Genomic DNA, 15,000 nt, shown 5'->3' on the forward strand with positions numbered 1-15,000 from the left:
GCCCTTGAAGTATATGTACATACGTATTTTGTTAATATATATATATATATATTTTTTTTTTCTCCACCACTTTTAGGATTAAGAGGATGGGCGGCATGAAGGAGTCGCAGATTTCCGCCGAGATCGAGCTGCTTCAGACGGACACCAAGAAGAAATGGACCCGACCTCCCATCTCCATGAACTTTGAGGTGAGCCCTGGGCCGGTCGGTCTTTTCACAGTTTCTTGTGATCGTCGTCGAGTTGTCTTTGATTGTCTCAGCCTAACCCAGTATTTTCCGAGCTTCTCTTTTTCTCCTCCTCCTCCCCCTCTCTCTCTCTCTCACATGCATGAGAAAATCAATCTCGATTATTATTAATCTTATTTATTTATTTATTTATTTTTTTGCAAATGCTGCTCTACTGCTCAAAGCCAAAAGCCAGCATCAGGACCACTGCAATTAGCCAATTCAGTGCGAGTCAAATTCTCATGTACAGCATCAGCTGCCATATGTACAATTCATCACACTACTTGCATTATAAGATATAAAGTCACTACTTTATTACTCATTCTCTTTTACTCTGTATGGGGCAGAAACGTGGAACATAAGAGAAGAAGAGAGAAGGAGTTTGAATGTGTTTGAGATGAGGTGTCTGAGAAGTATGGTGGGGGTTACTAGGCTAGATAGAGTGAGAAATGAGGAGGTGAGGAGGAGAACAGGGGTGAAAAAGGATTTGGGAGATAGGGTGGATGAAAGAATATTAGGATGGTTTGGACACATGGAAAGAATGAGTGAAGAAAGACTAGTAAAAGAGGTATGGAAGGCAGATGTGGAGGGAGTGAACATGAGGGGACGTCCTAGGATGAGGTGGATGGATGGGGTGAAGGGGGCTTTGGGGAAGAGGGGAATGTCTGTTGAGGAAGGAAGGGAGAGGACGGAAGACAGAGGTGAGTGGAGAATGGTTGTATATGGATGATGTTGTGACTGCATGAGGAGGAATGGGGTGGGGGGTGGGGTAGTATGTGTGAGTTAATTTTGACGCAGCCCGAAGGGATTTCTCCCCGTCCTCGCCTTATATGCAAAGGGGGACGGAGAGGGGGGGGTCGCCGATTAAATGAAGCGGCCTTGCTGTGGATGTACTGTGTCTTGCGACACTGCTTCTGACCCAGGGCGGTGGGCAGGGTGCAGGGATGACCCGTCATCCAGGAGGTGCTCAGATGAGAGGAAGGGTGGGAGGGGTGTGGAGTGTATTTAGGGATGAAATGGGTGGGAGTGTTTTAATGCCTTTCCCTTTTTGGCTACCTCTCTTGTAAGGGGGAAAAAGCCTTGGTATATGTATGTATGTATGTAATAATAAACACAGAAAACATGATCAAACCAGTTCATAGAATCCAGGGGTAACTCACGTTCAACTATGAAAAATATACATATTCAAGATGTCTACATCGGCATCCTTGTGTATCCACTTGTGCCTTACGACTCCTATGTAAGCCTCATTGTACCGAAGTGGTTAATGCGGGCCAGTGTGAAGGCCGTGATACGAAATAGCTCATTCGCTTCCTCTTCCTTCCACCCGCAGGTGCCGTTCGCCCCGTCCGGCTTCAAAGTTCGCTACCTCAAGGTGTTCGAGTCGAAACTCAATTACTCGGACCACGACGTCATCAAATGGGTGCGTTACATCGGGCGGTCAGGCCTCTACGAGACGCGCTGCTGAGGGAGGCGGCACGGGAGATGTTGATGGAGACGCAGAGTTATCAGGGTCGGGGTTGCCTATTTTTTTTTTTTTCTCTGTTTTTTTTGTTGATATTTTTTCTTTCTCCTTAATTCTGTCTTTCTGTGGCACGGCCAGAGTGCCCGCAAGGTGAGGGGATGCCAGGGACGGGATGTGATAAAGGTGGTGTCCTCGCCTTCCAACATTATTATTATTATTTTTTATTTTTCATTTTATTTTATTTATTTATTTTTTCTTTTTGTTTTATTTTTTCTGGTGAAGTTTGACAAAAAAAAAAAAAAAGGCGAAAGGAGTGAAAGACCAATTCCGTAGTACTTCAAATGTTGTTCATCACTCCTCCTCCTCCTCCTCAAACTTCAATTCCGCTAAATTTTTGCTTATCTTCCTCAACATATTTGGCAGTTACAGATACTTTGTTTTGTATGTAATTATTTTGAACAGTGGTGGTAAGGGTCTCGCGCCCCAAGCATTGTGTTCATTCATTGTTAAGAATATATTGTACAGATGACGTAATAAATGTGTGCGCAGTCGCCCAAAAAAACTACCTTGGCCTTTGTACTCGCAGGACTGACATAGCAAGCTCGGGTTCCGCACGAATGGGAGAGTCTGTGATGCATCGTTTCTGGTTATTACGGTACTCTCGGCGACTAGGATTGCGCCCGTGGCTATGACTAAGAATTCTAGTATGAAGACGACAAGCAATACTTTTTACGACTAGACTAGCTCTCTCCCACGTAAGGACAGAGTCCACTTGGCCAGACTGCGATGCGGTCACCACCCAGCACTTCTAAGCTACCAGAGGAGGCTGGACGACCGTGTTGTGAACAGCTGCCCAGGATGTAACACTTCACCCCATACCATACAACACATAATGGAAGACTGCATTATACACAATCATGCACGCAAACAACACAACATACACTCTATAAAGGATTTGTGGGAAAACCCAGTCTCGGCTGTGGCCTTCCTTGGGGAGACGGGACTGCTCGGACAGACAGTCTAGGGAACGACAACAACAACAACAACAACAACGACTAGCTGACGGTGACTGAATTGTACTATTATAATGATTACGGCAGTGCTTTGTAGTACCGTAATGATGACTCTGTAAGTAGTATCTTGACGGACAGTGACTACAACTTGAATGACGTTAATTCGCCTTTCTACGACTGACGACTGGTTTTGCTGTGTCGAATGAGCAACAAGGGAAAGCAGCGATTGGTCTGGGAATTGATCCCACGGCATTGTGAGCATTCCCCCTCTTGTTTGGCGGCTGTCGTCTTATGACGGCACCGCCCTTTGTCTACCAGTATGACGTCCTGGGTTCAGTTGACAGAGCAAGTCGTGCTTTCCGCCGTGCCTACGTAGTCTTTTTGAGCGACTGTATCTTGGTGGCTCGATGACAATAGTCCGTTTGTCTTAAGAGGGCGGCAATGTGATTAAGATTATAGATTTAATTGGAAATCGTGGTTGAGTGGGACATACTATAATAAAGATCATAAAGAGGACATTTTCATGAGCGAATGAAACTGGAATTCTCGAGGACAGCGGGAGTAGCAAAGCAAATCGTGTCAGCTTGAGACAAACGGAATATAGTTGTATAAATAATGTTCCAGAAGAATTATGTTGGATTAAGTTTTTAGAGAATCTAGAAAGTTCTAGCTATTACAAGAGTACGATAAAAAAAAATTGTAGTTTTCATATCCTCATGGGTCTTGGCTTCTCCGTCTCTCTTGAGGCGGGTGAGGCGATTTTCCTCTCCGAAGGAGGATGGTCATTTTGTTCGTATATTCCACCTACAGAGACCTTTTGGTCCATAACTAGGTCAGATGCAAAAAAAATTAATCATGATAATTAGAAAAAAATAATAGTATAAATAATAATAAATCAAATAGGCAAAGTTTGATAATAAACAGGTAAACAGTAAAAAATATATTCCACCTACAGAGACCTTTTGGTCCATAACTAGGTCGGATGCAAAAAAATTAATCATGATAACTAGAAAAAAATAATAGTATAAATAATAATGAATAGGTAAAGTTGAATAATAAACAGGTAAACAGTAAAAAATAAATGGTCAGACAAATGATTATAAATATCAAATAATAAACAATAACAGATAATACCGATTAAATGGCAAGCTATGAAGAAGACTGATCAGGAGGTAGACTACTTGAGGGATTGCATCCGCTGTGGAAGAGTAATGTTCAAGGCGACACTTAATACAGTGACCAGAGGTCACAACTTAAAGTTACAATTACAACAACAAACTAGCTACAGAAAAAAAACTTCCTACCTGCAAGAATTACGGAACTGTGGAACAAGCTGAGCCAAGAAACCATTAGTGCCAAAACCGTAGAATCTTTTAAAAGTAAAATCACGAAATATTTGTCTACTAGAGAAGCCATCTATAAGTACAACTTTATCTGCTGACTTCTTGGTGCATAGGAGGGGCTGCAACCTGCACACTAACACCACTACAGCGTCCGACATTAGTATGTGGTCTTGATATCCTTCGGGGTACCTAATGGCCAATACTAAAGGTAAATCAGAACATCTTGCTTGGATGTTTATCTTTAGCAGGGGTTCCCCAACTCTTAAGCTCATAAACCACCAAGTAAAGTTTAAGATTCTCTAAAGACCCCTAAACTGTTATTTAACAAATTATGTCAGTTTATTATTATTATTATTGGTGGACAAGGTGCAGGGATGACCCGTCATCCAGGAGGTACTAAGATAAGAGGGAGGGTGGAGTGTATTTAGGGTGGGAATGGATTAATGCCTTTTTCTTTTTGGCTACCTCCCTTGTAAGGGGGAAAAAGCCTTGGTACATACATATACCAAGGCTTTTTCCCCCTTACAAGGGAGGTAGCCAAAAAGGAAAAGGCATAAAATCATTCCCACCCATTCCATCCCTGAATACACTCCACACCCCTCCACCCTCCTTCTTATCTTAGCACCTCCTGGATGAAGGGTTATCCCTGCACCTTGTCCACTGCCCTGGGTCAGAAGCAGTGTCGCAAGACACTGCACATCCACAGCAAGGCCGCTTCATTAAATCGGCGTCCCCGTCTCTCCGTCACCCCATGCATAAAAGGAGAAGACGGGGAGAAATCCCTCTGGGCTGCGTCAAATTTTCCTCGCACATACTACCTCACCCCCCATCCCCCCACCTATTCCACCTCATGCATAACAACATAATCCATATACAACCATTCTCCATTCACCCGTCTTCTGTCCTCTCCCGTCCTTCCTCAACAGACATTCCCCTCTTCCCCAAAGCCCCCTTCACCCCATCCATCCACCTCATCCATCCACCTCATCCTAGGACATCCCCTCATGTTCACTCTCTCCACATCTGTCTTCCATACCTCTTTTACTAGTCTTTCTTCACTCATTCTTTCCATGTGTCCAAACCATCCTAATACTCTTACATCAACCCTATCTCCCAATTCCTTTTCCACCCGTTCTCCTCCTCACCTCATTTCTCACTCTATCTAGCCTAGTAACCCCCATCATACTTCTCAGACACCTCATCTCAAACACATTCAAACTCCTCTCTTCCTCTCTTATGTTCCATGTTTCTGCCCCATACAGTGCTGTTGGCACAATCACTCCTTCATACAGTCTCCTCTTAGCATCCATTCCCAAATGTCTATTCCTCATTACACTTTTTAATCCACCAAGGCATTTACTTGCTTCTCTCAATCTACATTCTACCTCCACCTTCACTCCACCTTTTCCTGCCACATTTGCACCCAAGTATCTAAAACTATCCACTTCCTCCAGTCGCTCTCCCTTAATGTTCACTTCCAGTCTACTGCCACTTTCACCCCTTGTACATCTCATCACCTTACTTTTACCCACATTTATCTTTAGCTTTCTTCTATCACATACTCTCCCAAACTCTGCCACCAACTTCCTCAATCCCTCCTCTGATCCTGCCACAAGGGCAGTGTCGTCTGCAAACAACAGCTGGCTCACCTCCCACTTTTCTCCATTTTCTTTAACCATCTCCAATCCCTGACCCACTACCCTTGCATTTACCTCTCGCACTACCCCATCCATGTATAAGTTGAACAGCCAGGGCGACATAACGCATCCTTGACGAAGTCCCACCCTTACCTCGAACCACTCACTCTCTCCATTTCTAATCCTGACACAAGCTCTACTACTCTCATAAAAACTCTTGACAGCTCCTAGAAGCTTTCCTCCTATCCCGTATATCTGCATAACCTCCCACAGTGCTTTTCTGTCTTCCCTGTCGTAAGCCTTTTCCAGATCCATAAAAGCCCAAAAAACATCCTTCCCCTTTCCTATAGCTTTCTCACATATGTCTTACCACAAAGATCTGAGCTACACAACCTCTACCCGTCCTAAATCCACACTGTTCCTCACCAATTACTCCTTCTGTTCCTCTCCTAATCCTCTCAATCAAGATCCTCCCATAAGCCTTCCCAACTACACTTAACAAGCTAATCCCTCTGAAACTACTACATTCACACTTGTCCCCCCTTTCCCTTGTAAAGTGGAACTATACAGGCACTCCTCCAGTCCTCCGGTACTCTACCCTCTCTCCAGCAAACATTAAATAATCTCACCAGCCAGTCCACCATCACTGTACCTCCTTTTTTTTAGACATTCTGCATGGTATCCATCCAGACCAGGTGCCTTACCTGCTTTCATCATCTTAACAACTGCCTTCACTTCATCCTTCCTTATTTCTCCTCCATTTTCCTCACTCATCACGATCATTTTCTTATCATTTCCCACTGCAGCTATCTTTCCCTCTCTATCCTCCTTCACATTTAGCAACTCCCTAAAATACTCTGCCCATCTTCCCCTTACTGCCTTCTCTTCCATTATCGTCTCTCCATCTGTACCTTTTACCTTTTCTTCTCTACTTGATTTGCCTCCTCTTCCTCTTAATTTCTTTCCAAAACATCTTTTTATCACTTTCAAAATTTTCTGTCATACTCTTACCCCATTTCACATCTGCTCTCCTCTTTGCGTCCTTTACCTTGTGCTTTACTTCTCTTTTCTTTTCTTTGTACCTCTCATATGACTCCCTCATCCTATTTTGTAACCAGTCTGTGAAAGCTTGCTTCTTCTCTTCTACAATCTTCTTTGTTTCCATCCCACCATTCACTACCCTTCCTTCTATTTCCTCCCATCCTTCTTGTTCCACACACCATCCTTGCACACTTTGTGACTCCCTCCTTGAATCATCCCCATTCCTCCTCCACTCCTAGCTCTACTCTATCCTTCACTCCCTCCCACTCCTCCTTCAGTTTCTTCTTATACTCCTCCTCCTTTTCCTTTTCATTTAAAGAGTTCACTCTAAGTACCTCCCTACCTTTTGTCCCTTTTCTCTTTCTCCATCTATCCTCCACTCTCAACTTACTTTAGCCTTGGTATATGTAATCTTATTATAGTTATTATCGTTATCCTTATTATTATTATTATAATTTTAGTTATATTGTTATCATTTTCATTTGTTATAAAAGGGCTAAATGGCAACATTCATCAAGCCAATAATATTACACAAACTCTTCATCTTGATGTTCATTCACGATGTGGTTGTGTGTATGTGAGATTCTCCCTACATGCATAGAATGGGGAGGATTTTTGACTCGGAGTGAACTGACATGGTTTTTCTTTGTTAGATAATGGTTGGTTGATTATTCTCACTCTTTCAGTACGGGAAGAGAACAGGATCATTTCATGCAAACCATTTAATTTTAAAGACGGCCTTTCAACCCCATAGTAATTTACTGACCCCCTTGGATGGTCTCATCGATCCCTAGGGGGCAATATCGACCACTTTGGGCCCTGATATAAACAAATCATAAAGCTTCGAACTGAACTACATTGAATGTAGTTCAGTTCGAAGCTTTATGATTTGTTTATTTTATTTATTTCTTTGGCCATCTCTTGTGCTTAGGCAGTGCAATGAATGTAACATTCATTGCACTGCCTCAGCACAAGAGATGGCCAAAGAAAAAAAATATGCACACAGGTTTAATTCCATATATAATTTGAATTCAAAGAAATTGATTATGTTGGAACACCTCAATTTCAATCTTGGTATGTTGGAAAATTAGAGAATAGGAGACGGGATTCAACAAGTGTTGCTCCTTCTGTATAATGTATACGACGATTAGGTAACACTCCTCCATTCATGCCCAGAAAATCGCAAACAAAAGAAATAGTTAAATTGAATGACTTCTTACATAGGACAACATATTTTTGTTAACCATTGTCAGTGGCTGAATGTGTAAAAAAAAAAAAAAAAAAAAAAAAGTGTAAGAAATACATTTCAAGTTGCTAGAGATCTTGAGGTACCGATGAGTTGTCTCGTAGGCAGTGTAAAAGAACGAGGATATCTTCTCTACAAATTAGGGATAATTAAAGGAAACCACATCTTAAGTTTAGGTTTTATTTTTATTTTGACCGAAAAATTTCGCATATCGGATTATTTGTCTTTGTTGAGCATGGACGAACCCAGAGCAGATTAATTCGTGAGGTGATGCAATGAGGGATGAAAAGTCGTCTTCCCAGAATGCCTTTCCCGCCCTCGGCTGCGAGCGTTATGACGTAGGCAACGGGAGAGAGAATAGATAAATAATAACAAATATGGGATGGGGGAAGCTTAGAAAAATTGTGAACAAGGAAGCTTAAAATGAATAATTCTTGATTCATCTGATTTATATTATGAGAGAGAAATTGTTTATTTGTCGTAGTTGAGCGTGGTCGAGTTTAAGCAGCATTCCTCTTCGCGTTCATTGCTAAAAGGATGTTGTGGTTTAATCAGAGTAACAGAAATATATACGACGTGGCTTAGACTATATTTTATCGTTCCTTCATTACGCTACACAATAAACTTCCAAAGAGTTGATATGTGTAAAGCAGGAATGTTTTCGTCAATTTTAGCCGAACTTTGATGACGTCAACAAAAGTCTACATCAAATTTACGGGTTTGTTTAAATAATGTACTTTCAGCAGATGTGTCATTTGGACATTATTATGTATAGATGAGTAAAATTGTGATGTCGCTGATATGGTACAACATCTATCTATCTACTATTTGTCTACCTGTCTCTATAATCTACTTACGCATCTTTCTTCCAAATCCCAAAGGGCATTCCAGTAGTTCCTGTTCGTTGTTTTCTTTAGCAGATTCCTCGGTCTAGTACATACATACATACATCCATATACCAAAGGATTTTTCCCCCTTACACGGGGGTAGCCAAAAAGAAAAAGGCATAGAAATCACTCCCACCCATTTCATTTCCCATATATTCCACTCCCCTCCACCCTCCTCCCTCCCTCCTATCTTGGCATCTGCTGGATAACGGGTCATCCCTGCATCCTGTCCACTGCCCTGGGTCAGAAGCAGTGTCGCAAGGCACAGCACATCCACAGCAAGGCCGCTTCATAAATTCGGCGACCCCCCCCTCCCTCTCCGTCCCCTCATGCAGGAAAGGAGAAGACGGGGAGAAATCCCTTCGGGCTGCGTCATATTTTTTATCATACTTCCTCACCCCCATCCCCCACCCACTCCCCCTCATGCATCACAGCCTCATCTATACACAACCCTTCTCCATTCACCCCTATCTTATGTCCTCTACAGACATTCCTCTCTTTTGTAATGCCAACTTTCACCCCATCCATCCATCTCATCCTAGGACGCCCCCTCATATTCACTCCTTCCACCTCCGCCTTCCACACTTCTTTTACTAATCTTTCCTCTCGCATTCTTTCCATTTGTCCAAACCATCCTAATACTCTTTCATCAACCCTATCTCCCAGCTCTCTTACCTCCCCTGTTCTCCTCCTCACCTCCTCATTTCTCACTCTATCCAGCCTAGTAACCCCTATCATACTTCCCAGGCATTTCATCTCAAACACATTCAAACTCCTTCTCTCTTCCTCTCTCATGTTCCATGTTTCTGCCCCCGTAAATTGCTGTCGGCACAATCACTCCTTCAGATGTCTATTTCTCATTACATTTTTTAATCCACCAAGACATTTACTCGCTTCTCTCAGTCTACATTCTACCTCCACCCCCACTCCTCCCTTTCCTGTCACATTCGCACCCAAGTATCTGAAACTATCCACTTCCTCCAGTCTTTCACCCTTAATGCTCACTTCCAGCCTGCTGTCACTCTCTCCTCTTGTACATCTCATCACCTTACTTTTGCCCACATTTATCTTCAGCTTCCTTCTTGTCACACACCTTCTCAAACTCTGTCACTAACTTCCTCAATCCCTCTTCTAGTAGCACCGAAAATAAATAGTCCACAAAAGTGCTAAGAAAATATGAAAATGCAAACAATAACAACTGTAATGCTAATTATCATTAATAACAGTGATTATGATGATGCCTTAAGCAAAATATTGTCGTATGATTTTTGGCGAAACATTAGGCGAAAAATATATATGGTTTTATGTACGTGTAGGAAATGTCGACCAGAACTCTGAAATTGGAGTCATGTCGGGCGACAGGAAACAAATACGCATCGATGATTAGCTTGACTTTGTTCTTCCTCTTTCATGAAATATTCTCTAACTTGGTTTATTATGATTATCATTAGGAAAGAGATTGTCGAATTCAGTTTCATTTGAGTAGCTAAGCTTAGGATATTTTTCATTAAAGAGAGATACATTGTCGACATTTTAAAGTTGCCAATAATTTATTAGTAGATAATTATGACCACATTTTTTTTGTTGCGATTATTCGTTGTTTATCTGCGTGATTAGTTAGTTTGTACTCAAAGTGAGCAAGCGGACCTATTCTACGAGTGATTTTAATTTGGCTACTAGACTAGACTAGACATTGACATTCCAGCTTGGCCCAAACTCAAACGGCTAATTGTATTCCGTCTTTAGACGGACGGACGGACCACAACATGGACGACAGTTATGCCCCAGAATCGTGGCCTTTTTTTTTCCCATAACTTATACTATTTTCGCTAATATAAGACTATTTAATTTCAATGAGGGTTTCGCGCGCAGTCAATTTGGCGCCATTTTTCACCCACCACGTCAGCCCTCGACAAATGAAATCGCTTAGTCAGATGGGGGAATTTCTATAAAACGTGATACATTAGCAAAGGACTAAATCGTCTGTGTATGAATGGACAGTAAATATATATATATACAGCACCCACCCAACCGAGTGATGAAATTAAATGTGACTGTACATACCCAAACTTCGTATAATAGAGGCCGACGCCACTCGAATACGATAATTTCAAAATAGTATACATTTGAATGAAGCACTACCAACGGTTTTGTTAATTTTGCTGCGTAGCGCCAGCCCTGTATGTACGTGTGTGTATATATATATATATATATATATATATATATATATATATATATATATATATATATAAAATGTGGACATTTTTATGAGTAAACAACACGCCAGTTTGCAAGTGTTTGGATGTAGTATCACATAATTATGTGCGTGCGTGGGTGTGTTGCATGAACGTAGATTGAATGAGTGAGTGAGATGGAGACGTTTGATCCCTAGGTGCCCTAAGGTCGCCTCCGAGCCCCCCGTCAAGTTTTCCATGACGTCACTGTGAAGGGAATGACGTCAAAACGCTTGATTCCTTGTGTCGAATCGTCGACAATTCCTCCTGACTTAGAATTCGATTTTGAAAGCTTTCCGCAGTATGTACATCATATATATATATATATATATATATATTATATATATATATATATATATATATATATATATATAGTGACGTCAGTGTATAGTTGCACTATCCTCTTATTTTGAGTTGCCAAATTCTGCAAACCACTTTTGAACGCATATGCACACGCAAAGATGTCTGGAACAAGCAGTGTTGCCGCGCCTCGAGAGAGTTCACCATTGTGTGGGACATGTGGCAACGCCGCCGTTTCTATAGAATCGAAACCTTGGATTTAATATTATGCCCATTCTGACTTTGGTATTCACCCATTTTACTGAATTATAACTTGTTAAGAAAAATAAAGGGATGATAATGAATATAAATTCGATAAGATACAAAAATGCTGAAAAGAGAATTAGCATAATATTAACGGGGCTTTTCGTTGAAAAAAAAAAAGGGGGTAACTTTGCCTTTACTGTTTGAGGAACGATTGTTGTGCCAACACTGCGATTCAACTATGTTATCATTTGACGCTTATTATGTCTACGCTTTCGTCGTACGCCAGGTAAGTTGTGTATCTATGTCTCTGCGTTGTAATCGACGGACGCTTGTTGTGCCGACGCCAAGTCAGTGCTGTATCTTCGGTGCTGCGTTTCTACCGCGTCGTGATTGAGGGACGCTTGTTGTACCGACGGTCCTGCAGGTCGCCAGGTTAGTGGTGCATTTCTACCGCGTCGTGATTGACGGACGCTTGTTGTGCCGATGCTCCTGCAGGACGCCAGGTTAGTGGTGCATTTCTACCGCGTCGTGATTGACGGACGCTTGTTGTGCCGACGCTCCCGCCGCACGCTCCTACCGGTATCCATGTTTTCGTCGTGGATGTTCCCCCTGTCTAGATGACGGAGGCGACGAGGATGGACCAGCAGGAGCGTGGCGGGCCTCAGGTAAGCGAGATCGGATTGTACCTGGAAAGGAGGACGCAATGAGTGGAGTAGTGACATCACAGGAGACCCTAAGGCCTACACTAGGTAGTTTCACAATCACCTGTCTCTACATTGACAGAGAAATCTTCAGATTCAGTACAATCATGTTCAATTTAATATATTTCCCATAGAAATATATATATATATATACGGTATATATATGTATATATATATATATATATATATATATATATATATATATATATATATAATATGCAAAAGAAACAGCCTTTGCCCGCTAAAGATATACTCAACCTGCATTATTTGGAGAGAGAGAAGGTAGAGAGGAGGGAGAGGACAGAGAAAGAGGAGGGGGAGAGAGAGAACGAGGGAGAGGAGTGGGGGCTAGAGGACAGAAAGAGGAGAGGAGGAGGAAGGGAAGGAGAGAAGAGATAGGGAGGAGAGAGAGGAGGAAGGGAAGAAGAAAGATGAGGGAGGGAGAGGGAAAGGACAGACAGGAGGAAGGGAGAGAGCTAGAGAAGTGAGTAGGAACAGAGAGAGAGAGAGAGAGACCTGAGGACGACCTCAGACCCTCGCCCTCGAGGAACTGACCTCATGATGCGCGCGAGGAGGAGCCAGAGGGCAGCGGCGGCCAGGCAGGTGGCCACGCCGGCCCATCCGAGGTTCAAGGACCAGCCCGTCCCGAAGTCGCGCGCCTCGCTGTACTCCGGGCTGAACTGTCGGTGGAAGAAGAAGAGGAGGATGAGGTTGATCAATGGTGTTGCTGGGGAAGGAGGATGAGGTTGATCAAAGGTGTTGCTGGACGAGGAGGATGAGGTTGATCAGTGGCGTTGGTGGATGAGGTTGATCAAAGGTGTTGTTGGACGAGGAGGATGAGGTTGATCAATGGTGTTGCTGGAGAAGGAGGATGAGGTTGATCAAAGGTGTTGCTGGATGGGGAGGATAAGGTTGATTGATGGTGTTGCAGGAGGAGGAGGTTGATCAATGGTGTTGCTGGACGAAGAAGGTGAGGTTGGTCAATGGTGTTGCTGAATGAGGATGAGGTTGATCAGCGGTGTTGCTGGACGAGGAGGATGAGGTTGATCAATGGTGTTGCTGGATGAGGAGGATAAGGTTGATTGATGGTGTTGCAGGAGGAGGGGGTTGATCAGTGGTGTTGCTGGACGAGGAAGGTGAGGTTGGTCAGTGGTTTTGCTGAATGAGGATGAGGTTGATCAGCGGTGTTGCTGGACGAGGAGGGTGAGGTTGATCAATGGTGTTGCTGGACGAGGAGGGTGAGGTTGATCAATGGTGTTGCTGGACGAGGAGGAGGAGGTTGATCAGTGGTGTTGCTGGATGACGTCATTGGTCAATAATGGCTCTCGAGAATCCTAACAATATATAGAAACGCTGGCTTAGGACAGGAAGAGGAAAGGTCAGGTGATGTTGGTGAGAATAACATCGGAGGAGGTAATTTTGCTGAAGATAACACCTGAAGATAAGCTACTGTGCATGTGCCGCAGTTTTAGACAGCTTACACGCCGACACAACCGGTTGCGAGAAACCGGTTGCATACCGACGCGACCAGTTGCGTGAAACCAATCGCACACGGACGCAATAAGTTGCGTGAAATCGGTCGCACGCATCTTATTATTATATCTTTGTTTATCTTTCAATGGGTCTTTGTAGTGTCGCATTCGGTGCGAAATTTTCTTCAAGGATGGAAGCAAAGAAAATGGTCGCACTGTCGTAAACAACTGGTTTCATGCAACTGGTCGCACTGTCGGAGACAACTGGTTTCCTGCAACTGGTCGCACTGTCGTAAGTAACTGGTTTCATACAACTGGTCGCACTGCCGTAAGCAACTGGTTTCATGCAACTAGTTGCAGTGTCGTAAGCGACTGGTTTCACACAACCTGTTGTGCCGTCGTAACTGGTATCATTCAACTGATTGCAGCGTCGCAAGCAACTGGTTTCATGCAACTAGTTGCGTCGGTGTGTGATTTGCCTTACGGCCATATAAGACACACAAATACGAGGTAGGTTCAATAAGTAATGAGAAAATGTCAGGTGAGACATTGAATATTATTTGATCAAAATACTACTTCATGGTGAAGTACACATACATATATTCTATAAAATGACTAACTGGCAACTTTCGTTATTTGCAGCGGTGAACGTGTTGGAACCAGTCTAATTCGGTTTACCTATCTGTGAACACTGGTCAAGATGCAGGGAAACATGGAGCAACGTTACGCCATCAAATTTTGTGTTAGACTTAAGAAAACCAAACAAGAAGCTTATGAAATGTCAAAAGAGGCCTATGGGGATAAACAGATGAGCCAAGCAAGTTTCTATCGGTGGTTTAACAGATTTTCTGAAGGAAATGAAGAGGTTGAGGATAAACCCAGATCTTGAGCACCGAAAAGTGCACGCAAGGAGGAAAACATTGAGGAAGTGCAAAGATTAGTGATGCAAGACCATCGAATATCTGTGAGGATATCTGAAGCTGTTGGTATTAGTATTGACACAGTAGAGACAGTTCTGACCGAAGATCTGAAGCTCCACAAAGTCTGTGCCAAGTTCGTGCCAAAAACCCTCTCCGACGACCAGAGGCAGTTTCGTGTGGAATGTTGCACTGTCGTTCTCGAAATGATAGAGGCTGATTCAGGCTTCCTGAATAAGGTAGTGACTTGCGACGAGAGTTGGGTGTTCACCTA

The 15,000-nt window shown here is 43.0% G+C and overlaps 2 protein-coding genes and 1 long non-coding RNA gene across 3 annotated transcripts in view; 1 reads left to right on the forward strand and 2 right to left on the reverse strand.

Moving 5' to 3' along the window:
- AP-2mu (adaptor protein complex 2, mu subunit) overlaps positions 1-2,254 on the forward strand; it is a 20,303-nt gene extending 18,049 nt beyond the window's left edge. The window contains exons 11-12 of the mRNA XM_076195068.1: positions 77-188; positions 1,558-2,254. Of these exons, the coding sequence (XP_076051183.1) occupies positions 77-188; positions 1,558-1,692 (247 nt within the window). The 3' untranslated portion in view covers positions 1,693-2,254. The remainder of the gene's footprint in view (positions 1-76; positions 189-1,557) is intronic.
- LOC143031357 (uncharacterized) lies at positions 1,981-3,394 on the reverse strand. Its single transcript, XR_012966995.1, has 2 exons — positions 2,754-3,394; positions 1,981-2,433 (listed from the first exon to the last, which is right to left on the reverse strand). It is a non-coding gene; the product is annotated as an uncharacterized LOC143031357 (long non-coding RNA).
- Positions 3,395-12,147: 8,753 nt separating this feature from the next.
- Positions 12,148-15,000, reverse strand: part of LOC143031358 (uncharacterized) — a 24,141-nt gene continuing 21,288 nt past the window's right edge. Inside the window, exons 6-7 of the mRNA XM_076195069.1 lie at positions 12,893-13,017; positions 12,148-12,322 (exon numbers count right to left, since the gene is read on the reverse strand). Of these exons, the coding sequence (XP_076051184.1) occupies positions 12,298-12,322; positions 12,893-13,017 (150 nt within the window). The 3' untranslated portion in view covers positions 12,148-12,297. The remainder of the gene's footprint in view (positions 12,323-12,892; positions 13,018-15,000) is intronic.

Source organism: Oratosquilla oratoria, chromosome 12, assembly GCF_046742065.1.
Source record: "Oratosquilla oratoria isolate Oo_2021 chromosome 12, ASM4674206v1, whole genome shotgun sequence".
Lineage (NCBI taxonomy): Eukaryota > Metazoa > Arthropoda > Malacostraca > Stomatopoda > Squillidae > Oratosquilla > Oratosquilla oratoria.